Here is a 27,926-nt window from a genome sequence, read left to right as displayed (position 1 = left end):
AAGGAAATGGTATTTCATAACGCCTGATTTCGTTTTAACTACTGTTTCGGCATAAATCTATTACAAGTGACAAGTGACAGTTTCGTTAATATCGATTTCAACCACGTGATTATAATCTATTGTAAATCAGTCAGATCAACAGTAACCGAGATCGGAACTCTGAAATACAGCTAACCAGTACGATTACAAAACCTACAGCTAACCAGGACTTTGAGAATCAGAAAACACGATCGGATACGCCACAGAAGTAAGTTAATTTGTGAGTTTGAATAACTGTAAATAAGCTTTGATTCCATGCAATCAATGTAAATCAAATTACTTTCATTCATTCTAGATCGAATAAATATATCTTTACACATCGTTGGATTGTTATACGGTTTGTGGCGAAATCCTCACGGGAACCTAACGCAACAACTACCTATCCCAATAAGGAATAGACTAAAAACTGGATTGTCAGTGTTTGCTCATCATTTCTCAATAAAGGGAATGGAATTTCATAACGCCTGATTTCGCTTAAACGACGCCTTTCGAAAGAGTTCTCGAAAAAGGAAATGGTATTTCATAACTCCCGATTTCGTTTTAACTTACTTATCCGAATAAGGAATAAACTCAAAAAAAAGATTGTCAGTGTTTTTTCAACATCTCTTGAAAAAGGAAATGGCATTACATAACGCCTGATTTCGTTTTTACTTCATTTTTTACCGAAAAAGGAATGGAGTAAAAAGAAGATTGTTAGCGTGTTTTTTTTTTTCAACATCTTTTGAATAAGGAGATGGTATTTTATAACGACCGATTTTGTTTTTACGAATTATAGGAATGGAACGAATTTCTCGAATAAGGAAATGGAATTAGCTTTAACGACGCGAATTATAAGGCCGAATGACTAGAAGGGCATGGTTGTCTCCCAAATAATGTCCCTTTAACCGTGTCCCCTTCAAAATTTTCTACTCATGTTACGGCTTGTTTGGGTTTCCTAACATTTCTTGAAAAAGGGAATGGAATGTAAAAACTCCGTTTTTGTTTTTACGAATTATTCAAATAAGGAAATAATGTGAACTTTAGAAGCACACTAGCATACACACATTGGAAATAATGCTATAATGCTTTCGCGCTCATTTTACGATACTCTTAAAATGTTTTTCTTTTAAAAACTATAATATGGTATTGCATTAAATGGGGAATTAGTTTAAGAGAATTTATCTTGTTGAAAATAGTGAGCTCACAGGACCGTAGCAGGGGGTGCCCCCCCTTTCAATATTTTCACAAAATTTAAGGAAATGACCAGTAGGGACTGTACCCCCTAATAGTTTTCTTAATGTTTCTGTATTGTGCTCCCCCCCCCCCCCCCCCCCCCCCCCCCCGCAATCTTATATGGCATGCTACGGTTCTGGCCCAGCTCAAGTGTGTGCTATAAATGTATTTATAAATATAATAAAATACAGAGTTTGTACCATTATTTGAAGTCTTGTTTAATTCTATGTTATTGCAATAAAAACACTGTACAGTGTGTTGCCCAAGATCAACACTTTCTAACCAACTTTGGCAAATGATACACGATACAAGCAAGTAAATTGCCGCTTTGCGTCCTATGTCCAAGCCGCAAGGACATGTAGTCCAGCTTATCTTTATCATCGTGCTCTTGTTAACGCTGTCAGTAAGGTAATTTATACATATTCTATGCTTTTAATTTGAATGGTCTCTGGTTATATCAGATGATGTAGCAAAGCCGGTGATAGGAAGGCTCCCTGTTCTTTCTTTCTCAACAAGTAAATAAACACTACTTATGGTAAATAGTTTGTTGTTTAGGTGTATCGGCCTTGTAACTAGATACTCTAGCGGCCCCCCTGCCTTGAATTTTAACGCTTCGTGTGTGGGTTAGGGCTAGGCCCGAAGAACATTAAACAGATAACATAAATATAAAAATAAATATGAAAATAAATATAAGGCTGCAAAGCGCAACTCAGATACCCCACCCCAATAGAAAGCCACTGGATTAAGACAGCTATGCAGCCTGTAGATGGAGATTTATACTCCTCATTGTACCAATGCGTTTTACAACAGTACCAGTTTCACAGTTTAGGTTACACCCTGACACTGATATAAATGTTCGATAAGGATGGTTCCCACGTTATTACCTCATGGTATCATTGTAATATACAAGTCCATCATTTGAACGTTGTCCCCTTGTAGCTAGCTTGCTAGCAATGGAAGGCTAAGAGACAGGGAAGTTATGTCGTTAAAGCACGCAAAATGGGTATTAACGTCCATATCAATCGAAACGTTGCAGAAAAGCTACTTTCCGACGCCAGGGTGCTGGTAAACAACGCAGTTGACGCAGTACACATTTCGAGAAATGTTTAGAAAGTACTAAAGAACCCTCTCTTTAGTCTATTCCATATTCGGATAAGTAGGTAAAACGAAATCAGGCGTTATGAAATATCATTTCCTTTTTCGAGAAATGTTTAAAAAACACTAACGACCCTCTTTTTAGTCTATTCCTTATTCGGATAAGTAGTTAAAACGAGATCGGGAGTTATGAAATACCATTTCCTTTTTCGAGAACTCTTTCGAAAGGAGTCATTAAAGCGAAATCAGGCGTTATGAAATTTAATTTCCTTTATTGAGAAATGATGAGCAAACACTGACAATCCTCTTCATAGTCTATTCCTTATTCGGATAAAGTCGTAAAACGAAATCGGACGTTGGGAGATTCCATTTCCTTATTCGCGAAAACTAACTTGAATAAGGAACAGTTCCCTATTCGTGTCACTGCACTAATCTATTTGTTTTGTCAGAGCCTTATGTAGTAGTCAAGGTGTTAATTGACAACAAGCACTATCTGTCAAATTGTGGTTTTGTTAGCAAGGTCAAATTAACACGACATACGTACGTAGTCAAGTAAAGCGCGAATATACTCCTCTAAACAAATTGTGAGAAAATACTAACAATCCTCTTTAAAGTAGATTCCTTATTCGAATAGATATTTAAAAAGAAATCAGGCGTTATGAAATACCATTTCCTTTTTCGAGAAATGTTTAGAAAATACTAAAGAATCCTCTCTTTAGTCTATTCTTATTCGGATAAGTAGGTAAAACGAAATCAGGCGTTATAAAATACCATTTCCTTTTTCGAGAAATGTTTAGAAAATACTAAAGAACCCTCTCTTTAGTCTATTCCTTATTCGAATAAGTCGTAAAACGAAATCAGGCGTTATGAAATACCATTTCCTTTTTCGAGAAATGTTTAAAAAACACTAACGACCCTCTTTTAAGTCTATTCCTTATTCGGATAAGTAGTTAAAACGAGATCGGGAGTTATGAAATACCATTTCCTTTTTCGAGAACTCTTTCGAAAGGAGTCGTTAAAGCGAAATCGGGAGTTATGAAATTTCCTTTCCTTTATTGAGAAATGATGAGCAAACACTGACAATCCTCTTCATAGTCTATTCCTTATTCGGATAAGTCGTAAAACGAAATGAGACGTTTGGAGATTCCATTTCCTTATTCGCGAAAACTAACTTGAATAAGGAACAGTTCCCTATTCGTGTCACTGCACTAATCTATTTGTTTTGTCAGAGCCTTATGTAGTAGCCAAGGTGTTAATTGACAACAAGCACTATCTGTCAAATTGTGGTTTTGTTAGCAAGGTCAAATTCACACGACATACGTACGTAGTCAAGTAAAGCGTTAATATTTCTCCTCTAAATATATTAATGCGTTTGGAAATAAAGCCCAAGATACAAATACATTTATTAGATGAGAGGTAGATTTCCTCTCTTTTGCTAGATTCATTTGTGAAAGCGATTGCACGCATTTCGTAATTTGACCTTTTGTAGCAGATAGAGTCTCATGTTCACAGCTCCGCTTAGCAGCGAGCACGTTAAAGCATCGAAATTTACCCGACGAAAATGTTGTTGGACTTGTTCTGAATAAACTTTTATACCTAAATACTGTTTCAACTCGAATTAAAAGGTATCATGTAAGTACCCCCCCCCCCCCCCCGATTTGAATAAGGAACTGAGCGAATAAGGAAACAGACGAAAAAGGAACTGCGAATAAGGAACTAACTTCACTCTGGTTTCGGGGGTCTTTCTCTTTTCTTAAATAGCTCTTTGTTTCTATTTGACGACTACTTCAGGGGAAGGTCTAGAGAAAATCGTAGGGTTGTGTCCAGAGAAATTCACTGACCATGGATCAGTTAAGTTCAAATTGACATCCTAAGCTCGGGTAATAGGGCACTAGGTCTATCTAGAAACTTTTTCTAAACAAATACAAACATAAAATTGACCAACTTCTTAACTACGAAGGGGTTCAACCGGAGCCAAACTCATCTCGTCACATGAGCAGGGTGGGGTCCGGACCCCTCGGCTCCCCCTTCTGGACATGCGCCTGTACTTACAGTTGACGTTCAGCGTGGCAGAAGCAGACCGGGATGCGCAGTGAGCTCCATTATGCACCACACACCGGTAGACACCATCATCCTGTGTGGCGGCTGAGTCGATCGTAAGCACCGCCCCCTCATAGTAGAACGAGCTGCCTGGCCTGCTCCACGAGATGTTCAGGGGTGGCGTGCCGCTCGCATTGCATGATAGCGAGGCGGCGCTGCCTCTGGCAACTGTGACGTCACTTGGAGGGTGTGTTATAGTAGGAGGGTCTGTGGAGGTGACGTTCCATGTGATTAAAGCAGAGTGATATACTTCGAAATTAGATGATCGAACAATGGAGAGGATCGGATCTTTTTTTATTCATGAGTATGGGATAAAATGAAATGATATATTGCTTTACGAAATGTAATATCTTTATCAGTTTGCTGTTTACAGACGTATTTCTCTAGGGAAAATTTAACCGAAACCGAGAACTCTACAATTTTACTTTATAACATAACGATACCAGATCTAGCGATACGATCTCCCGATTTTATTATAGAGTTTAGAAAAAAAATGCAGTGACACGAATCTTCAAATACCTATCAATGAATCTCCGTTTAATGATGCCCTAATATTACGATACAGTTTTCTGTTTGGGCTCCAGTTATCTTTTTACGATAAAGTTTTCTCCCTTGAATCGTTATGACCCGTTATGTTCTTGAGCAGAACCTCACCTTGCACAGTTATGACCACGCTACTGTTATCCCCAGTGCCAGCGGTATTGCTGGCTACGCATGCGTACTCGTGGGTCCCGTGTGCGGACAGGGTGAAGGTGTGCGTTCCGCTGGTGCCATTATGAATCAGTGAGTCGCCGCGATAATATATGTACCTATCAGCGGCTGGCTTGGCCGTGCTTGAGCACGTCAGGGTTACTGAGTCGTTCACACAAGCCATTCTCTTGGAAGCCGTGATTGATGTGTTTTCAGGTTTATCTAGAAAAAATATCGTTAGAAATTTGATTTATTATCAAGGTATGTTATTCGAAACATGATTTAATGATGACGAGATGGACAATAATCAATATCATAAGTAAATTCCTAATTTTATGTCATAAAATCCTTGTTAACCATTTAAGGTGTACATAGTTTTAATTCTATTTAACCACTTTATTGGTTTAGATTAATACGCATAGTTAACCCCATTCATCTTTTTAGTTTTTTTCATTAATTTCAATAGGCAAACATACTGACTAACCCTAACCGGCTGAAAGTTAATCTAGTTATTTATATTAAGTAAATGTTCAGTGTAATGCTGAGCATTGAGCTATAGAATTCAAAGGAAGGACATGTTTGATATATTGTACGAGAGATACAATATTTGCTAAAATATAAATTTTCATTCTCTAGAAAGCATAGCTCCATGACAAAAGAAGTCATTTGGAGTAGTTAGCTATATTGCTATTAGAGAAGTATCCATTTAGCGGGCGCAAGAAGGAAAGCTTGCACCTACAATGAATGTATATCATTAAAAAATGCAAGCATCACACAAGAAAAAGAAAACATCTTTATTTTTTCTCAAAGTAAGAGATGGAAGTCACCAATTCGTGAATTCGGATACCGCTGAGCATTGAGCATGCAGTACTCACAAATGACGGTCACAAACACGCTCTCTTCTGCTACAGGGCACTCATTGCCATTGCTAGCAGAGCATTGATAAGACCCCTCGTCATTACGCGATAAAATATTCAGGTTTAGTGTCACGCCAGACGAAAGAAAAGCCCCATTCGTGCTTCGCCATGTCACGTTAAGAGGCTCGCTGCCTGTTGCGTTACATTGTAACGCAACATTTGAGCCTTCTGTGACAGTAAGGTCTGAAGTTATCCCGTGAATCCTTGGTGGTGCTGAAATGAGATAAAAATGTATATTCTGTTAGTGCATGTGATCTGCCGAATATAACCAGCCTATGTACATGTGTGATGTAAACTAACCTGTGGCGGTCATATACAAACCTGTAATGATTATATGCACCCAGCTGTTCTGCCGTGTAATGTGTGATATATACTAACCTGTGGTGGTTATATGCGCCAAGCTGTTCTGCCATGTGATATATACTAATAGTGATATATACTAACCTGTGGTGATTATATGCGCCAAGCTGTTCTGCCGTGTGATATATGCAATGTGTGGTGGTTATATGCACCGAGCTGTTCTGCCATGTAATGTGTGATATATACTAACCTGTGGTGATTATATGCGCCAAGCTGTTCTGCCATGTAATGTGTGATATATACTAACCTGTGGTGATTATATGCGCCAAGCTGTTCTGCCGTGTAATGTGTGATATATACTAACCTGTGGTGATTATATGCGCCAAGCTGTTCTGCCATGTGATATATACTAATAGTGATATATACTAATAGTGATATATACTAACCTGTGGTGATTATATGCGCCAAGCTGTTTTGCCGTGTGATATATGCAATGTGTGGTGGTTATATGCACCGAGCTGTTCTGCCATGTAATGTGTGATATATACTAACCTGTGGTGGTTATATGCACCGAGCTGTTCAACCATGTAATGTGTGATATATACTAACCTGTGGTGGTTATATGCACCGAGCTGTTCTGCCATGTAATGTGTGATATATACTAACCTGTGGTGGTTATATGCACCGAGCTGTTCTGCCATGTAATGTGTGATATATACTAACCTGTGGTGGTTATATGCACCGAGCTGTTCTGCCATGTAATGTGTGATATATGTAATGTGTGATATATACTAACCTGTGGTGGTTATATGCGCCGAGCTGTTCTGCCCTGTAATGTGTGATATATACTAACCTGTGGTGGTTATATGCACCGAGCTGTTCTGCCATGTAATGTGTGATATATACTAACCTGTGGTGGTTATATGCACCGAGCTGTTCTGCCCTGTAATGTGTGATATATACTAACCTGTGGTGGTTATATGCACCGAGCTGTTCTGCCATGTAATGTGTGATATATACTAACCTGTGGTGGTTATATGCACCGAGCTGTTCTGCCATGTAATGTGTGATATATACTAACCTGTGGTGGTTATATGCGCCGAGCTGTTCTGCCCTGTAATGTGGGATATATACTAACCTGTGGTGGTTATATGCACCAAGCTGTTCTGCCATGTAATGTGTGATATATACTAACCTGTGGTGGTTATATGCGCCAAGCTGTTCTGCCCTGTAATGTGTGATATATACTAACCTGTGGTGGTTATATGCACCGAGCTGTTCTGCCCTGTAATGTGGGATATATACTAACCTGTGGTGGTTATATGCACCGAGCTGTTCAACCATGTAATGTGTGATATATACTAACCTGTGGTGATTATATGCGCCAAGCTGTTCTGCCATGTAATGTGTGATATATACTAACCTGTGGTGGTTATATACAAACCTGTAATGATTATATGCACCGAGCTGTTCTGCCCTGTAATGTGTGATATATACTAACCTGTGGTGGTTATATGCACCGAGCTGTTCTGCCATGTGATATATACTAATAGTGATATATACTAACCTGTGGTGATTATATGCGCCAAGCTGTTCTGCCGTGTGATATATGCAATTTGTGATGGTTATATGCACCGAGCTGTTATGCCATGTAATGTGTGATATATACTAACCTGTGGTGGTTATGTGCACCCAGCTGTTATGCCATGTAATGTGTGATATATACTAACCTGTGGTGATTATATGCGCCAAGCTGTTCTGCCATGTGATATATACTAATAGTGATATATACTAATAGTGATATATACTAACCTGTGCTGATTATATGCGCCAAGCTGTTCTGCCATGTGATATATACTAATAGTGATATATACTAATAGTGATATATACTAACCTGTGGTGGTTATATGCACCCAGCTGTTCTGCCATGTAATGTGTGATATATACTAACCTGTGGTGGTTATATGCACCGAGCTGTTCTGCCATGTAATGTGTGATATATATTAACCTGTGGTGGTTATATGCACCGAGCTGTTCTGGCCTGTAATGTGTGATATATACTAACCTGTGGTGGTTATATGCACCGAGCTGTTCTGCCCTGTAATGTGTGATATATACTAACCTGTGGTGGTTATATGCACCGAGCTGTTCTGCCCTGTAATGTGTGATATATACTAACCTGTGGTGGTTATATGCACCGAGCTGTTCTGCCCTGTAATGTGTGATATATATTAACCTGTGGTGGTTATATGCGCCAAGCTGTTCTGCCCTGTAATGTGTGATATATACTAACCTGTGGTGGTTATATGCACCGAGCTGTTCAACCATGTAATGTGTGATATATACTAACCTGTGGTGGTTATATGCGCCGAGCTGTTCTGCCATGTAATGTGTGATATATACTAACCTGTGGTGGTTATATGCGCCGAGCTGTTCTGCCATGTAATGTGTGATATATACTAACCTGTGGTGGTTATATGCACCGAGCTGTTCTGCCATGTAATGTGTGATATATGTAATGTGTGATATATACTAACCTGTGGTGGTTATATGCGCCGAGCTGTTCTGCCATGTAATGTGTGATATATACTAACCTGTGGTGGTTATATGCGCCAAGCTGTTCTGCCATGTAATGTGGGATATATACTAACCTGTGGTGGTTATATGCGCCGAGCTGTTCTGCCATGTAATGTGTGATATATACTAACCTGTGGTGGTTATATGCGCCAAGCTGTTCTGCCATGTAATGTGTGATATATACTAACCTGTGGTGGTTATATGCACCGAGCTGTTCTGCCCTGTAATGTGTGATATATACTAACCTGTGGTGGTTATATGCGCCAAGCTGTTCTGCCATGTAATGTGTGATATATACTAACCTGTGGTGGTTATATGCGCCAAGCTGTTCTGCCATGTAATGTGTGATATATACTAACCTGTGGTGGTTATATGCGCCGAGCTGTTCTGCCCTGTAATGTGTGATATATATTAACCTGTGGTGGTTATATGCACCGAGCTGTTCTGCCCTGTAATGTGTGATATATATTAACCTGTGGTGGTTATATGCACCGAGCTGTTCTGCCCTGTAATGTGTGATATATATTAACCTGTGGTGGTTATATGCACCGAGCTGTTCAACCATGTAATGTGTGATATATACTAACCTGTGGTGGTTATATGCACCAAGCTGTTCTGCCCTGTAATGTGTGATATATACTAACCTGTGGTGGTTATATGCGCCGAGCTGTTCTGCCATGTAATGTGTGATATATACTAACCTGTGGTGGTTATATGCACCGAGCTGTTCTGCCATGTAATGTGTGATATATACTAACCTGTGGTGGTTATATGCGCCAAGCTGTTCTGCCATGTAATGTGTGATATATACTAACCTGTGGTGGTTATATGCGCCGAGCTGTTCTGCCCTGTAATGTGTGATATATATTAACCTGTGGTGGTTATATGCGCCAAGCTGTTCTGCCATGTAATGTGTGATATATACTAACCTGTGGTGGTTATATGCGCCGAGCTGTTCTGCCCTGTAATGTGTGATATATATTAACCTGTGGTGGTTATATGCACCGAGCTGTTCTGCCATGTAATGTGTGATATATACTAACCTGTGGTGGTTATATGCGCCGAGCTGTTCTGCCATGTAATGTGTGATATATACTAACCTGTGGTGGTTATATGCACCGAGCTGTTCTGCCCTGTAATGTGTGATATATATTAACCTGTGGTGGTTATATGCACCGAGCTGTTCTGCCATGTAATGTGTGATATATACTAACCTGTGGTGGTTATATGCACCGAGCTGTTCTGCCCTGTAATGTGTGATATATATTAACCTGTGGTGGTTATATGCACCGAGCTGTTCAACCATGTAATGTGTGATATATACTAACCTGTGGTGGTTATATGCACCGAGCTGTTATGCCATGTAATGTGGGATATATATACTAACCTGTGGTGGTTATATGCGCCGAGCTGTTCTGCCATGTAATGTGTGATATATACTAACCTGTGGTGGTTATATGCACCGAGCTGTTCTGGCCTGTACCCAGAGTGTTATTAGGGACGCACGTGTAGGCGTTATCTCCTGCTAGGGTTGGGCTAATCACAAACATCCCCGTTGCGCTCTCGTCTACCACGTCGCCGTTACGATACAAGTGGTACACGTGGACGGGCGGACTAGCTAAGCCTGTGCAGTTCAGTGTCATGGTCTCATTTGCGCACGTTCTGGCAGTTGACGCCGACAGTTTTGTCCCGTGAGGCTTGTCTAGAAAGCAAAATGAAATGAAAATCAGATTACAATTACGACCTAAAATACTGATGCAACGCTGTTGCGACATTGCGCAACACTATACACGGCATTATATACACCGCATTATATACAAAGCATTATAGGGATCCGAGCCCCTTGCTGTCACTTCATTACCCCCCTTGTACTAGTCTGCTCACATTGCACACAGCACAGACACTAACATTGCACATCTAGGGCGATGCTACTTTCGCCTCCCATAACACACAAATATCGAGCCGTGTAATCACAACTATAGACATGTATTTCAATCCATGTACTGCCATAGGGCATCTAGGGGAGTAATATGGCTCGTGATAATATCCATCCGATATAAGTGATAATTCCGATATCAATATGTAATGCATTGTTATAGTCACTTGGCACTTACAATTGAGAGTGATAGTAACTCGTTGACTCGCTGCTGCGCACTCGTCGCCATTTCGTACCATACACTCGTACGTCCCTTCCTGTGCACGAGTTATCGAGCTGAGCTCGTGACTCCCACTCGACGAGGGAGCACCCGCCGCGCCCACTTTACTCCACGACACGTTCAGCGGTAGGGACCCACTCGTGTTGCATTGTAGGTTCACAAGAGAGCCCTCGGTGACCGTCATGTTGGCGGTTATGAAAGTAATGCTGGGAGCAGCTGGGAGATGGTAAAGAAAATAATAAAAAAGATAGCCTTTGTTATACAAGGTGTTTTAAGTACTATTATCATTAGCAAATCTCCAAAGCTGCCATATAAACGGATATTTGATCTAGCAAATGACTTCAACGAGAAATTAGGAATTGTTTATATTCTTTTACCTTTCACTGTGATATGTACGGTTTTGTTCACCCCAGTCCCCACGGTATTATTGGGCACACATGTGTACACGTGATCCCCGGCCAGCGGTGGGTTTAGGTGCAGTACACCGGAAGCACTTGTCTGATGGTGGACGCCATTACGATGGAACAGATACTCGTGAACAGCAGGTTGAGCCTCGGACGTACAGTTTAGCGTTATGGAGTCATTCACGCATGCTCTTGTCTTGGTGCTAGTAAGCTGTGTGTTGATTGGCTTGTCTGAAAAATTCGAAAAAAGAAGATTAGTGTACGAAATTCAATACAACACATCTAGGGTTATGCTACTTTTGCCTCCCATAACACACACATATCGAGCCGTGTAGTCACAACTATACACACGTATTTCAATCCATGTACTCCCATAGGACATCTAGGGTAATGATCTTATTCTCGGATCCCAGACCACAAACATATCGACTAATGAACTCCAAAACTTTATACATGTATCAACACATAAACCCACAATAAACACTCGTATCGACTCATGACTATAAACACATATTCAACCGTGTATACTCACATTGCACATCCAGGGTAATGGTCTTATTCTCGGCTCCCACAGTACACACATATCTTCCCTTGTCCGTCTTCTTCAGACTTGGGAACTGATGTACAAGCTCCCGTCCTATCACCGTTGACAGATAACTAGCACTATCATGCTTGTACCACGTGATGTTGGGGGCGGGGCAGCCAGAAGCGGTACAGTTCAGCGTTAGTGTCTCGCCTTCTGGTAACGCGATAGACGAGGCTGCCTTTGGTCCTTGAGGGGTCTGGGACATCACGCTTATAATTGCTGGGGCATCTGAAGAAAAGATAGTTATCATGTGTAAGGGGATTGAAAGAGATGTGATATCATGGCTAAGGAGATAAGAAAAGAATGAGAATACGGGAGGCACATTTGGTCATCTAAAAACACAAAACGCAAATGAGCCAAGTCAATTATTCAGTAATCTAAGTTTGGAATTTGGCTACCTGATAAGTATCTAGGTTTGGCTATTTCTAAAACAGTCCTTGTATACACTAATAAGGTGCCATCAAAGCCTTACATACCAAGGTTCACCTTAAATTATTAGATTTGTTTAGAGACTGTTAAAAATAAGAACTCTGCTTTAAATGCTTGATCTAAAAGTAAAATTCGAGATTTCCTGTCTATGATGCGATAGTAGCTACAGAAGTACAGCTCACCTTGGATAGTAGCATTGTAAAACACCTCGTCCCCAGTCCCCGCAATGTTGAAAGCCTGGCACGAAAAACTCTCCCTGTCACAGCCTTCCACACTACTGATCACGTGACTGGCTGAGCACGTGTCGCTCGTGTAGTTCTTGATGATGACGTCATTTTTCCGGAAGACCACGTGGCAGAGTGCGGGTTTAGCGGATGAGTTACAGTAAAGAGAGACGGGCTCTCCTTTTAGATAAGCTCCATCCGATGTATTCAGAGAGAACTGTGTAGCCTCTGGTTTATCTTTAAAAAGACAGGTATGATAACGATACTGTCAGCGGTATTGATGATTTTTAAACTATAGTAACAATCAATAGAAAATAATTAAACAAACATTGTTGTTACATGTCTTTATGGTAATTCTATTACAACAAAACAAGATTTTTAGGCGGCAATAGAGAAATTACTTAATATTATTTCGTAAATTGTCTTACAATAGATATTCAAAGCTATGTCATAAAATTTTATAGAAGTATGCAAACTTTATAAAGTATATGAAAAAAAGAAGAAATAACTATCACCCGCAGCGATGGGTTAGCAGTAAGCAATATGGGAATGGATTAGTAAGATGATCGTATGACAGATGTTCCTTTAATTTGGCTTATTCGCTTTAAAACAAGAAATAAGAGTAGTAAAGATTTACCTACCTGACAGTCACGTGACTCCGCGCACGAAAACATACAAAAGGAAAAACAGAATGGCATCTTGGGTGATGGACGTCGTCATGACTTGCACCAATATCGAAAAGTATTTTTTTTAGGCTTAAGTACTCTGGTACTTTTCAGATTTCATCTTTTTTTTTTAATCTTTGTTTTTAGTAACAGAACCAATCAAAACCAAAATTTGTGTGACCGTGATTAATCGTGGCTAAACCATTTCTTGAAGCCCGGTGAGGAGAGTGAACAAAGGCGGGAGAATTCTTATCTGGAGTCGTTTGGACGAAGTAAAGATGAGGGTAACATGCGGATGATAGTGATGAGTGGGGCATGCAATGTGACAAAAAGCACTGACGATACGATAATAAAGATTTATCGAATTCCATGATAATATCTTTTCGATATAAGTGGTATCAATGTGCAAAGCATTGTTATAGTGCAAAGGATGACAAGCTGACTGTTAAGATTTCCTCAAACGTGAGATACCTTCGTCACTTCGCACTTACAATTGACAGTGATAGTAACTCGTTGACTCGCTGCTCGGCACTCGTCGCCATTGTGTACCATGCACTCGTACGTCCCGTCCTGTGCGCGAGTTATCGAGCTGAACTCGTGACTCCCACTCGACGAGAGAGCACCCGCCGCGCCCACTTTACTCCACGACACGTTCAGCGGTAGGGACCCACTCGTGTTGCATTGTAGGTTCACAAGAGAGCCCTCGGTGACCGTCATGTTGGCGGTTATGAACGTAATGCTGGGAGCAGCTGGAAGTGGATTTATCAGAAGGATGATTAATATCAAATGAATTAGAGGGAAATTGCAGTCCAAATTTCCAAAATCGATAAGTATGTATTCACCAGATAAGCCATTTAAAAAAGATATGTGTTTCAAAAACTAAACGGCGGCAAAATACGAGGAAATTTATTTCAAAATTTAATAATCATTCTTAAAAATAATAGTCATAATAAAGATATTATATAATTCTAATATATAATAATAAATAACTCTTTTTATAAAGTGAAAACAATATTTTTTACCTTTCACTGCGATCTGTACGGTTTTGTTCACCCCAGTCCCCACGGTATTATTGGGCACACATGTGTACACGTGATCCCCGGCCAGCGGTGGGTTTAGGTGCAGTACACCGGAAGCACTTGTCTGATGGTGGACGCCATTACGATAGAACAGATACTCGTGAACGGCAGGTTGAGCCTCTGACGTACAGTTCAGCGTTATGGAGTCATTCACGCATGCGCTCGTCTTGGTGGTAGCAAGCTGTGTGTTGATTGGCTTGTCTGAAAAATATTGAAAAATGAGATAAGAGTACTAATTCAATACAGGTGTAGAGATCTAGACTATTTCAGTTTCATGCCGGAATTAATAAGAACAAAAAAGGCCTGCAAACATACCCACTTTGCGAAACAAAGCATATAAAAGAGCCATATATACTGCCAACTCTGTGATAAAAACGCCAATAAAGTTACTGACTATAATAGTGACATTTTCCAGTGGTCATATTTCTACTGCTAGAATTTGCCTCTGTTAGCGGGGAAGAGAGTAACTCTGACAGCAGGGTAAAAGAGCTAAAACTCTTTTAAATGATGGTTTTCACTGACGGCAGTCGAAATCTCCGTTACCAAACTCCGATTATACTCAGTCTTACAATAACGTGAACATTACTTACAATTTACAGTAATAGTAACTCGTTGACTCGCTGCTGGGCACTCGTCGCCATTGTGTACCATGCACTTGTACGTCCCGTCCTGTGTGCGAGTTATCGAGCTGAACTCGTGACTCCCACTCGAAGAGAGAACACCCGCCGCGCCCACTTTACTCCAAGACACGTTCAGCGGTAGCGACCCACTCGTGTTGCATTGTAGGTTCACAAGAGAGCCCTCGGTGACCGTCATGTTGGCGTTTATGAACGTAATGCTGGGAGCAGCTGGAAGTGGATTTATCAGAAGGATGATTAATATCAAATGAATTAGAGGGAAATTGCCGTCCAAATTTCCAAAATCGATAAGTATGTATTCACCAGATAAGCCATTTAAAAAAAGATATGTGTTTCAAAAAGTGTTGTACAACTCAACGGCGGCAAAATACGAGGAAATTCATTTCAAAATTTAATAATCATTCTTAAAAATAATAGTCATAATAAAGATATTATATAATTCTAATATATAATAATAAATAACTCTTTTTATAAAGTGAAAACAATATTTTTTACCTTTCACTGCGATCTGTACGGTTTTGTTCACCCCAGTCCCCACGGTATTATTGGGCACACATGTGTACACGTGATCCCCGGCCAGCGGTGGGTTTAGGTGCAGTACACCGGAAGCACTTGTCTGATGGTGGACGCCATTACGATAGAACAGATACTCGTAAACGGCAGGTTGAGCCTCTGACGTACAGTTCAGCGTTATGGAATCATTCACGCATGCTCTTGTCTTGGTGCTAGTAAGCTGTGTGTTGATTGGCTTGTCTGAAAAAAATATAATACATGTGATTAATTCAAGATGAATTCAAGGGATCTAATCTAAACGTTACTCGTGTAAGTTATTACGAAAGGTAAGCTGGAGGTGGCTTGGTCACAGATAGAGTGGTTCCACTTATTTGAAAACAGTTGGAAGTGAGTCACATGGGGTTGAAAGTCGACCAATAATATGTTTGAAAAAGTTACTTAAACTAACGTGCTTCCCACGTTTTTGGACCAATAGTCCATTTTCGGTCCGGTAATCAAAATGCATAATCTAATTGAACTCACAATGAACCGTTACTGAGAGTGTCCTGGAGACCGCGCCAATCTCGTTATTAGCGGCGCACGTGTACCGCCCTGCGTGAGACTTCTGCACACTCGCGATCTGATGTATTATCTCCGTGGTGATGTTGCTCCTAAGGGCTGCAGATACACCCTGCTTGGTCCAGGTGATGTTGGGTGTTGGGCACCCTGTTGCAGTGCAGTTCAAGGTGAGGGATTCACCCTCGATAACGGTGATGTTTGAAGCGAAGGTGTCTCCGCTGGGGGTAGTTGATGTCACGTGAACCGAAGCTGGATCTATCAGATGGGAGATATATTTTACGGTAAATAGAGAACCATCGTCAAAGAAAGAAGAAAGAATATTTTATTACATTTTACTTTAAAGATACTGTTATTCCATGGCCGTACATGAGCAAGTAAAGAAAAAAGATGCGAAAGTTCCTTGCGTCCACCCAGCCTATGCAAACCACATTCTGCAGCTCGTCTGTACTGGGTAGCGTTATACAATTTCTACGAAATGGAGACGAAACCATGATTACACATAAAAGATAACCAAACACTGTTGGAATTACTTACCATTGATGGTCAGAGTGATAGACTCATCGCACTGTCCCGCCACATTCGACATCCTGCACGAGTACCTTTCTGCATTGCAGCCCTGGATATTGTGCACCACGTGACTGGTCACCAGGCCACTGCACGTCTGGTCAGTGAGTGACGTGACGGAAGTACCGTCGTGGAGGAGCGTTGCGTTACACGTTGAAGGCTTGGAGTGAGCGTGACAAGAGAACATCACGTCGTCGCCCTTTAGGTAGGTATTAGAGCTGGTGTTTGTGGTCAGGCTGCAGTTTTCAGGCTTGTCTACAAGTAGTGAATATGAGATAAATGTGAACGCTAGAGCTCCGTGACCATGAAATGTCAGAATACTCTCGTGCCTCCCCTCCTCCCTGTATAAGAATTCTCCCTACCTGCCTCCCTTATCCCACTCCTAACCCTCCCCCCTCCAGTACCAGGTGAGTGTTTAATGTGATAGGAGATACCCTTTATGGGAGCTTATCAGTGAAATTGCATCAGGATAAAGGGGGGGGGGGCAGGTAGGTAAAATTTTGGCAAAAACTCCGTGATCATGCTATCAATGTAACGTATTTAGTTATGAATAAGACTTTAATCCCGTAAAAAGAATATAATCAGTGACAACATCGTACGTTAGAACTTAACGTGCTTAAAGTAACACATTTCTCTAGCAATGACATGACTAGGTGCATAGCAATTCTACGTTTGTGCAAATTACTTACAAATCAATAAAACATAGTACATACCTTGACCATGCAATATTTCCAAAGCAACAAAAAAGACAGGGAAAACACAAAGATTCAGTGTTCAAAGACACTTCTGTATTGTCATCAAAGAAACAAGGAAAGCGAAGACGAGCACTGTGCCATTATGGCGACAAGCTCACAATCACACGAAGCCATGCTCAGATCAACTTCTAACAGAATAACGCCACGGATATATCAAACTCGCTTGTGCGCGAGACCACTATTTCTTCGACTCGGCTTTTCCCTGAAATCCGTAAATACTACACAGCATAGTAGACAACTGTTTTGTGAAAGGGTCTTGGCTGATCAAAAATCTTTAATCATATTCACACTGATATAATTCACTAATACAATTACACATGAAAAAAGCTTTAGAAAATTTTAGTTTAAATTAAACAAATTAAACAAAAACGTATTATGCCACCTATGCGTTTCTTAGAATTTAGTTCATAATGCATTTAGCTAGCAATTTTACTATTTACAAAATATTAGAAGCAAATCGTTTTAAATATTTTAAAGGTGTTCGTGAGATTATAGCGTTAGAAGTTGTCCTAGCAGACATGCTAGTGTTACACGCGATCTGATGCTTTGAGCTACATTTAGTTCGAATCATATTTATCATGCTTATAATGTTATTGTAATTAAAGGGGCTGCTTGAGAGCTACAGTTTGATGATTTAAGGTTTAGAATTTACAGTTTTTTTTTTTGTATAACAAAACAGATACAAATACAAAACTGACAGGGGAATATAATATTTGGGTGGGATGCTGGTTATTTGAAAATGCCAGCCAAGTGGTGATGTAGGTTTTTTTTGTCTTTTTACTCAAACCCGATTCAATACTTCCTTTAATACTTCCTTTATGCTTCCACAAATGAAAACACATCTCAATGTTTATCACTTACAATTGACAGTAATGGTAACTCGTTGACTCGCTGCTCGGCACTCGTCGCCATTGTGTACCATGCACTCGTACGTCCCGTCCTGTGCGCGAGTTATCGAGCTGAACTCTTGACTCCCACTCGACGCGAGAACACCCGCCGCGCCCACTTTACTCCACGAAACGTTCAGCGGTAGCGATCCACTCGTGTTGCATTGTAGGTTCAAAAGAGAGCCCTCGGTGACCGTCATGTTGGCGGTTATGAACGTAATGCTTGGAGCAGCTGGAAGACGGAAGAGAAATCCATAAATATTAGTTAAGTAATTATATGGTATAGTTTTAAAATATAAATACAGAACTCCGAATACGGATACTATTCTATGCTAGCAGTTTACCAAATTATACCGTTCAGTCGTTAACTGTCCAAGTAAGATTTTACTCACCCTTGACGTTGATAGTGACAGTTGCATTCTTTCCAGTCCCCACATCGTTCTCGGGAACACAGGTAAACTGCACACTTCCGGTGTTCTCAAGCCTCACTGTGTGGGTATTGTTGGTGGTGGTCGTGTTCAGCTCGCCGTTGACGTAGATGTGGTACCTGGCGACAGGCTTCGCGGCGGCGTCACACGTCAGGGTGACCATGTCGTGCTGGCAGGATGAGGCGGTGCTGGGTGTGAGGGTCGTATTCTCAGGTTTGTCTGGTGAGAACAGCAGCACAACAATCAATATGTACATACATGCACGTAGTTACACCGTACATATTCTATCGTATCAAATAGTTTAGTGTGCAATGTCTACATGATGCACCTGACAGGGTTAAACAATATAGTATTACTTACCATAAAAAGAGCCTTAATTTATAAGGCGCAAAAAAAACTATTTAATTGCAGGGTAGGTGTGACAGAAGAAGACCGAAAAACATTATTCCAAAGAAAGATGAGCATGCGCGGTACTAAAATGAACAGATGTTTAGGACATCAACTAAACATAAGGAGGATAACGACGATAGAAAGGTATATTTGTTACCTTCCCAGTAAACTGGGCAATCTGCAGCTAGCGGGGTTGGTTTTGGTGGTTACTACTCACAGTTGACGGTGATATTGGTTGTGCTATACACAGTAGGACATTCTCCGCCATTATGCACGATGCATCTATAACTGCCTTCCTCGCGTCTGCTGATAGCTGCAAACGTGTGTTTTCCTGTGGTTGACAGCTGAGCTTCTCCGTTGCGCTCGATAGTGATGTTGGGTGAGGAGCCGGTCGCGTTACACTCCAGCATTACTTCGGATCCCTCAGCTACATTCTGGGGCGGGGAGAATCCGGTGATCGCGGGAGGAACTGAAACCAAACGGTGATCACTGCCTGCACCCTTTAACGTGTGCCAAATTTAGCAAATTTAAAGGACAGAAGTACACAGGCTCTGTAAAAGAAGCTTTATTAGAAATGGACTTTATAGATAGTCCACCTATTAACACTAACATGTAAAATTTCAAGATAAAAAAACAAAGCGTCTGCAGCAACAGAAATAGTAGAGACATTGATATTTATGACGGCGGAGATTCTACGGACAGCGTTCAAATGCGCACAACTACCTTTTTTTTTTCCACCGCATTGATAAATGTAACGTGTGCACTGTCGTCGTCTCTTCGCCGTCGTAAATTTTTAGTTCGCTAATAATGATAACAACGGCGACAAAAACTGAAATAGCAATACCTTTAGCTTGAACAGTCACGGAAGCATTATGTCCGCCACCGGCAAGATTATATGCCGCACACGTGAACTCGTTGAATTCTGGGAGTCCTGTGGATGCCGCGGCAGTGTATTCATTGTTAGAGCTGGTGACGATTAGCGTGCCACCCCTGTAGAAGTGATAGCCGATGACTGGAGGGAATGAGTCGTCGGCTGTACACGTCAATGCCACGTGGTCGCCTTGACAAACTAAAGTGGTATTCACACTTATTGTAGCATTCGGGGCGTCTGTAGAAAAAAAACAAGTGAGTTCGAGGGGAGAGTCACAGGTTTATAATAGTAAGGATTTGGCTACATGTCACATATTCAATAATAATTAATATATATTTATGATAAGCATCAAAGATAAATAATCTAAAAGAATGAAAATACGAGACAGGTCAACAGTGCTATTCGCATAATTTGAAGAAACGACCTGAAATACTTGACCCTCTTCCCGAAAACCACAGGTTTTAAAAGCTAAGACAGTTTTATTTGCGAAATTTAGATGATCTATCTTGCATACATATATGTATATGTATACGTATCTGTAATTCTTGTATACATATCTACATTATGTACCTCTTACTTACATTGTACCTATGCATTACGACCGCATCAACTTACATTGCACGGTAAGGCAGACGGTGCCACTTGCCTCACTACCGATGTTATTATAAGCGGTGCACACGTAACACCCTCCGTCCGATATCTTGACATCGCTAATAGTGAGAGTCTCCCCAGTCCCCAGTACATCGGCTCCTCCGCTCCTGGTCCAGGTCACGTTAGGCGTTGGGTTCCCTGTGGCAGAGCAGCTCAGTTCGGCCTTATCTGTCTTGTTGACAGTCACGTTAGCTCCTGGAGTGACGCCAGGTGGAACTGTAGAAAAAGAGTAGGAGTTAAAGGCACAATCGTTTAGAGAAGACAACACATATATTTATATTTAAATTTATATTTATGAAACTCAGTGAAATCAGCAGCCACGGTTTCACTTGCTTCAGTGTTAATAATGTCAACGCTTTGTACAATAATTTAATACCGATATAACGTATCGAAGCTTCCTTTTGAATAAGGTTTTGAAGAAAAAGTAGTAAATTTCAAGAATTTATCTTATATTGCTATGGAAGTGAAGATAAAGGAAACTAGGAAGTAAAAATACTCCACCATGAAATAGTTGTTACTTCCATTCTAGTTTTATCTACTTAACCTGAAAATTTAAAGGCCTGGCTAAACTAGGTGACATGTTGGGCGCGACATGTAGTGTGCGACATGTCTCCTAGTTTAGCCACCCAGAGACATTGTAGCGCGCGCCAAATCTTGTAGAAGCGACAAAAAAATGATTCTTCGATAGTTGAGAAACATTTTCGTGTCGCGCTCTACAAAATTTTTCGTGCCCTACATGTTTTTGGTGGTGGCTAAACTAGGAAACATTTAAGAGACATGTCGCCACTACATGTCGCGCTCGTCATGTCGCCTATTTTAGCAAGGCCTTAAGACTACCATGATGACTATTATTCAGCATGTATTTTTTTAAATGGTTAACTGATTTGTCAAAGCAAGTAAATCAATAACTAGGACCTTCGATGTTATCAGACATTGACAGATAACTTTGATGCAATTAGAATAATCACAAGATCAAAATGTTTTACAGCCTGTGATAGACATGAGATGTAACCCATTAGGGTTATGGAAGTAACATGGTGATTTTCTTTCGCAGCAATTTACTCCGCCTAATAATGCCTTGTATGCCTTGTAATCACATCCTATAGTCCAAAACGTAATTCCTTGAAAAAACCTACATAATATGAAGGAAAGACAAAACTTTAATAAATAACGCGATTGTCATCTTAAAATGTCTTCTTTAGTTAGATGGATTACATCGATTTCCTAAATTTCTGATCTAAGATAAATAAAAAACTGATGTCAAAACATATATTAGAGGACAGGCTTCACTTGTCTTAGCGCCTAATGCTGTCTCCAGACAGATAACGGAATAATGACGCGTTTTTAGCCTTTGGGCATTCCTTATTTCCATGTTTTTGTTTTGCTTGAAACCTTAAAAGTGTTTTGATTATCTCTTGATTATTTGAATATGCGGTCATCTTTGATGACCGCATATTCAAATAATATAATAGCAATTCAGAACGAGCAACCAAGCGTTATCAGTGAAATTTTTCAAGGAAGAAAAAACCACCGTCGCTATCAATGCAAAATTTGGAAAGGCGCGTAGCCGTAGAAATTGGTTATAGGTGAACTAAAGCGAGCCGTTCAATGTCTGTTTCTTAAATAAGACTTAGCCAATATATCTATATGTATTCTAGAAAATAAACCAATTCTCTTTGCATGGATGCCCAACACTCGTCGACGGCAATTACACCGGCAGGTGACCACGCCTCTTCCAATGATTGCAGCGAGGTTGTCATAACAACGCAACGGTTGCATACGTTCTACTAATTGCTATACTGTTACTATAATATCGATTGCTGCATGGGCAACACTTGAGAAAATCGTTCAACTTCACAGACCACATAATGAAACATTTTCATAATCTCATGGTCAAGCCATGCTAGCCATTAAATATGTACTTACATACTGATTAGATGTCCATAAATTGGGGAATATAATTATGGGATATAGTGTAGGAGTGTTCGTCTTAAAACAGTGGAATATAACAAGGGCGTTGGCCGAGGATGGCACGTCAATATATCAGATGTCACCCTCAGGTTAGAGTTCACTTCAAGAATATCTAAACGCGGCCAGTTCTAGAATTGAGAATAACATACACAAATGGATGTGGTCACCGGACCTCTACTTGAATTTTTTAAAAGTGTTAAAAAACACTCTTTTTTCAACATGATTAATTGCAAATGCAGCATTTTAAATGTGAAATTGTAGCAACAGATCCTTTAGGCCTAATTGATTTTACTCCCCAAGACAAAGAATTTCAAATTTATTGTTTTTGTTTATCCGATTTTGGTTAAGTTTTTTTCAGGGTTAGATAAGGCTTATAATGCCACTTTGGGTCTTAAAGAAACACGTGTTTCATTGATGCTGAAAATGGTGACTACATAATCAGATCGCTATTGGTTTTAATTAGTAACTAGATTGCGCTGTATCGTTGTATTTGCTATGCAACATAAATTGTTTGATCAATGACATCATTGAAAACATCAAGAAATTCCCTTTTCTGTCTCGAAATGATTGGTTCAACATCCCGGTTTTGATCTATTTCTGTTGCAATCGTAAGAGGTACTGAACAATAACATTAATAAACGCCTCAAAAATATAGTTTTCAACATCGTAACTCACTAATTATTTATCCGATTGAGCCAGAATGTATATCCATGTTTAAAAAAAATAAGCACCCAAAAGGGCTCAGAACTATCCAGCATATTATCGCAGCTGACAAATCTTACATTAAGAATAACAAGTTTGTGACCCCTTTTAATTTTTTTTTTTTTTACTCAAACTATGGACGCATCTCCAGCTGGTTGTTAGGCGCGACATGATGGTAAACGTGATGAGATATCTCGTTTAGAATCACAGACCCTTGATAATGTGAAGTGACTGGCACGTTACACCGCGCCGTTATACGCAAGTCAATGAATCGTCGGCAAGGAGAGTCACCTCCTGATGCGAACAATTGAGAATTTATTACGAACAACAAGCTTTGTCTGTCTAGCTTTTAGAGAGGATCTGTAAAAACACATAACTTTTGTTCCATCCCTTAGGAATTGTCATTGTTTTAGGTTTTACTCGTAGCTCCGTGTTATACCAAGCATGAAGGACAAAAAACCGGGAATACGGAAATCATAGCATGCATATTTATGCCCGCGTTTATAGCGAATATTTTTTTAACTTTCTTTGTTAGGAAATATATGTATTATGAAAGTGAAAAATTTGTTATCTCAAATTACCTCTAAGTTGTTATTAAAAAATAAAAGTTAAATAGATGAAGGTTAGTGCCAGGTATTTTGCAGGCATGCACAAGAGGAAAATGCCAGAGCAATGAACGGTCACAAAAAAATGTCTTCCTTACGGTATTGTATAAGAAAAGATCGACTAAAGCAATAATCTAAAAAAAATTATTCACTTAAATTAGTACTAGATGGCACGAAACATACCTAGCACGTCCAAGGTGAACTTGGATGCCTCAAAAGTATTTTTTCCGCCACTATCTGCCAAGATCATCGCATACTCCCCAGCATCTTGAGGCTGGACATCTTTAATGATCAGTGTTATGGGGTTGAACGTCGCTGTACTGAGGCTGTACCGAGATTTAAAATCGGTGAAAACTACTGGAGTTGGAGGGGATCCGTCCATCAATGCCCCAATCTTAACACCCTTGACAAGAATATCAGCCACACGAATAGATATCGTAGCCGGTGGTGTAATGTTCCAGTACCAGCTCACATTATAGATCAACGTCCCTTGCAGTACTTTGGTAATATTTTCCGGCTTGGATGTAATACGTATTGCACCTACAACACACGACAAGTTCAAACAAATTCACAGATTAACAACAAAGGCCTTATTTACACAGCCATCATCTCAAACAACCATCACGATTCCAAGTATCTTTTGACGAGGAAGTAAAAACGTTCGTTGCTCGTCCTACCTGTATGCGGAAGAAACGATACGATGAAAATAAACCCGGTGACAAGCCATGAGCGAGGGGCCCCGAGTAAATACATGGCGGACGCCAAGCCGAGATTAGGGACCAACAAAAGATGCTTTTGCTATATCTTAATACTCTGTTATCGGGCTAAGTACGCATATGAAGGCAAGCTTTCAATCTCACTGCATCGTATCTGGGTCGCCGAGGCAAATGAAAACAACGAGCAGGAACTATATGCAAATTAACGACTTGGATTCCAGTCCCACGCATTTTACATTATCTACGTTCTATTGAAAAGTATTTTAGGCAGAGAATATCGGAAACCGATCTCAAGTACAAGCTATTATGTAATTATTGGACGCAAGTTCTTAACGGCCCTCGGAAATTGCTTTAATTTTGTGGTTAGTTGTTATTAAAAGCTCAAACTTTATTGGCTAAATAATTCTGAATTTCTCCAAACACATGAATATTGAACGGAGTGGAAAGTTTTTGCTGTCCCACACTTGACTTTATTCTTTATAAAAGAGAGTAAGAGGATTGTAGCGCGATCTCAAGGGAAAGGCGCGAGATTAGAAATTATTGGCTTATCACTACTTTACGGTCCCTTTTCTCTACCTTTATTTCTTTAAGTTTTTCGACAATTTTAGAAAATACTTTCACAGCTAGTGGTATCCGTGGTGACATTTGTTTGTCACTAAAATTTTAGTTTATGTATTTAGTAAAAAAAAATTCAGTTGACTAACTTATAAAAAAAGGGGTTAGAATTGGCTTGAAATAGAGCTGGTATTATTAACAGAGCTGGCAAATATACTTGATATCCCAATTGGTCATCAACATGCTTAACTGGTACCTGCATTTAATAGTTTTTTAGGCACCCTTACGATATGCTAAGTGCTTTGTGCCTAAGGAAAGGTGTGCATATTATTTTTCTTACTCAACGAAATTTATGGCAATTTGGTCTACAATATCATAGCCGATTCTCTCTCTCGCTGAGATCAACTATGCATAAACAACAACTGAAGCATTTCTCAAAATATTTCACAACTTAACACTTTATTACAATTCATTTCTTGAGGCTAATAACATTCATTCGTTCTCTCGTAGCAAAATGTTATTAATCTCAGACGAAGGACGCCTAAAACCTAAGGGCTTGTTGTAAGTTGCTGTAAATAAGGCGCGATTTATTTGTATTCGTTTTCTGCCTCGCCGCAGCTCAGCTTGAGGTAAAGCAAAAAATTAACGTCACCGGAGAGCAGCTTTCAATGTTATGTTTGTTTTCTATGCACTAAAACATTACGAAATTCTATGCCAAGAACAAAATAACACGAAAAGAAACCTGAAGGTGTTTGAATGGTAGGCTTCACGTCGTACACGACGCGCGAAGTTAACCCTTGGTTGTTTTGTAAGGTGTCATAGTGACGTTTTTATTCTGTTCGCAACTCGCCGTAGGTGCCAGGTCACAGGTGGCAATTCTAATTCTTTAAAGATAAAAATATTGTCCAGACCTGTTTTAGGAACAAATGGCCAAGTGCAATAAAGATATGATAAATGGAGTTCTGTAAAAAATTTTTTGCTATCCTGTAAAAAATGTTTGCTGTGTAAACGAGTTTATTTTATTCATATAAAAACATAGACTCCGTAACTCGCAGTATGACGTGTGGCGTGATCAGTCATGCAAAGTACAGTCGTACCTCTATCTAAGCAACACAATAGTACACTGAGAGAAACGTTGCGTTGTTCAAAAGACCTATTCTATGGCGTGATTGGGCGCAATATTGGATAGAATTTGCTGGGCTTCCTTGTGCATAGCTCGCGCTGTGGATAGCGGTGCCTTTTATGGTCATATCTGATACACTGTAGTGATTCTTACCAATGGAAGCGGCCTTAATATTACAATAAGTATGCTCTCAAAGAGGCCAAGTTTTTTTTTAACCCCGTTGTAGTTCTAAGGAAGTTCTATCTCTTTTCGCATCATTGAACTACGTTCAGTGAATGGCATAATTTAGCATATTTAGTAAACGCAAGAATGGTGTTTTATATTGGTCTTGGAGTTGAACACCGATAGCCAAATGTAGGCTGTCTAAATTGTCACAATTTTGATGTGCGCAGAAAGCAGACTAGTCGGCGCATGACAGGGCAAAATTGCGTGTCCAATAACAATCTTAATTAATAATTAACAACTAATGAGACTTCCACGAATTGAAATACTTGAAGTATTGACATTCTATCTTTAATTATTCATTCATTCTAAAGGTGATGCTTATTAGAAAAAAAAGCATATATAACTTGAGGTCTTCATTCATTCATTCATTTTTGGAAATTGATGTTCGGACACATGAAGCGTGAGCCTTAACTAATAATAAACTCTGCGGTTTACCTTTTTCGGCGGTTAAAAAAATTCCATCGTGAAAATTAACTATTTGAAAGGAACTTTGATATGAATTCGAAACTTAATATAAACAAAAATAAAACTACATATTGTAGACTATAGAGGGACCTTTTCGTACAAGGGTGAGCCCTTACGGTGTTCCAGCCACATATTGGATGGTTCTAAGGTTTAGCCATCTTTTTCGTTTTCTATTTCCCCCAAAAAACGATATCTCGCAAGTGCGCAAACAGTGAATACCAGTAAAAATAAATAAAAGACCAGAAAGACCATTTTGCGAGTGACCTAATTTATACCTAGGTCTTCGTGTTGTTTGTGACACTCCCATCATATATTTACTTCTAGTTATCTAACTAATTCCTCTTTAGGTCACACAGCAGTTGCTCGACAAGAGTCAAGATTCGAACAGCAGGAGAACTAGTTACAGAGAGTTAAACACCGTGAGAAAAAGCTCCGAACCCTTACAGAAGATCACAGAGAATATCTTAACCATCGTCCACTTTATTGGTTGATGTGTCAAGTCCGATAGACTATAAGCAACTATACGCAGCACACTGCGAATGCCTACGAAAGAGCGACCTTCTTCTAAGTTTATGAACCCAGTGAGCTTTGCCCGCCTTCAAGTAAGGCTCTTCAGCAGAACGATCTGGTGACGTTTTGTGATGTGCAGCGATTGTGACTATGATTGTGACAAATACCGCAGCCACCCTGGGAGCTTGCTTGTAAAATAGAGACTTAAAGGGGAAACAATAAAACTGAAAATACGGTATATACTTTAAGATTTTGCCGCCGCAAAATGCCCAAATCACACTGGAAAGCGTTTGAGTGTCAAATATTTCAGGACTTTGAAAAGAAGC

The 27,926-nt window shown here is 39.9% G+C and overlaps 1 protein-coding gene and 1 long non-coding RNA gene across 10 annotated transcripts in view; one reads left to right on the top strand and one right to left on the bottom strand.

Moving 5' to 3' along the window:
- The window catches only part of LOC5502977 (hemicentin-1), a 44,573-nt gene extending 19,535 nt beyond the window's left edge, over positions 1-25,038 (bottom strand). For 2 of the 9 annotated variants that reach the window (XM_048732133.1, XM_048732138.1), the window contains exons 1-21: positions 24,684-25,038; positions 24,190-24,546; positions 20,693-20,944; positions 20,051-20,314; positions 19,424-19,675; positions 18,781-19,035; positions 18,363-18,620; positions 16,717-17,001; positions 16,147-16,437; positions 15,607-15,864; positions 15,064-15,321; positions 14,417-14,674; positions 13,886-14,143; positions 12,688-12,966; positions 12,023-12,304; positions 11,464-11,721; positions 11,045-11,302; positions 10,375-10,632; positions 6,012-6,266; positions 5,101-5,358; positions 4,399-4,653 (exon numbers count right to left, since the gene is read on the bottom strand). In XM_048732133.1, coding sequence (XP_048588090.1) covers positions 4,399-4,653; positions 5,101-5,358; positions 6,012-6,266; positions 10,375-10,632; positions 11,045-11,302; positions 11,464-11,721; positions 12,023-12,304; positions 12,688-12,966; positions 13,886-14,143; positions 14,417-14,674; positions 15,064-15,321; positions 15,607-15,864; positions 16,147-16,437; positions 16,717-17,001; positions 18,363-18,620; positions 18,781-19,035; positions 19,424-19,675; positions 20,051-20,314; positions 20,693-20,944; positions 24,190-24,546; positions 24,684-24,759 — 5,425 coding nt within the window. In that variant the 5' untranslated portion in view covers positions 24,760-25,038. The remainder of the gene's footprint in view (positions 1-4,398; positions 4,654-5,100; positions 5,359-6,011; positions 6,267-10,374; positions 10,633-11,044; positions 11,303-11,463; positions 11,722-12,022; positions 12,305-12,687; positions 12,967-13,885; positions 14,144-14,416; positions 14,675-15,063; positions 15,322-15,606; positions 15,865-16,146; positions 16,438-16,716; positions 17,002-18,362; positions 18,621-18,780; positions 19,036-19,423; positions 19,676-20,050; positions 20,315-20,692; positions 20,945-24,189; positions 24,547-24,683) is intronic. The other 7 variants (XM_048732134.1, XM_048732132.1, XM_048732131.1 and 4 more) reach the window with 7 other exon arrangements.
- Positions 71-478, top strand: LOC125572161. Its single transcript, XR_007313628.1, has 2 exons — positions 71-247; positions 335-478. It is a non-coding gene; the product is annotated as an uncharacterized LOC125572161 (long non-coding RNA).
- Positions 25,039-27,926: the final 2,888 nt, after the last annotated feature.

The sequence above is a fragment of the Nematostella vectensis genome, chromosome 9 (genome assembly GCF_932526225.1).
Source record: "Nematostella vectensis chromosome 9, jaNemVect1.1, whole genome shotgun sequence".
Classification (NCBI taxonomy): domain Eukaryota; kingdom Metazoa; phylum Cnidaria; class Anthozoa; order Actiniaria; family Edwardsiidae; genus Nematostella; species Nematostella vectensis.
The sequence above is the reverse complement of the archived record's forward strand: the minus strand, read 5'-3'. Positions and strand labels throughout refer to the sequence as shown.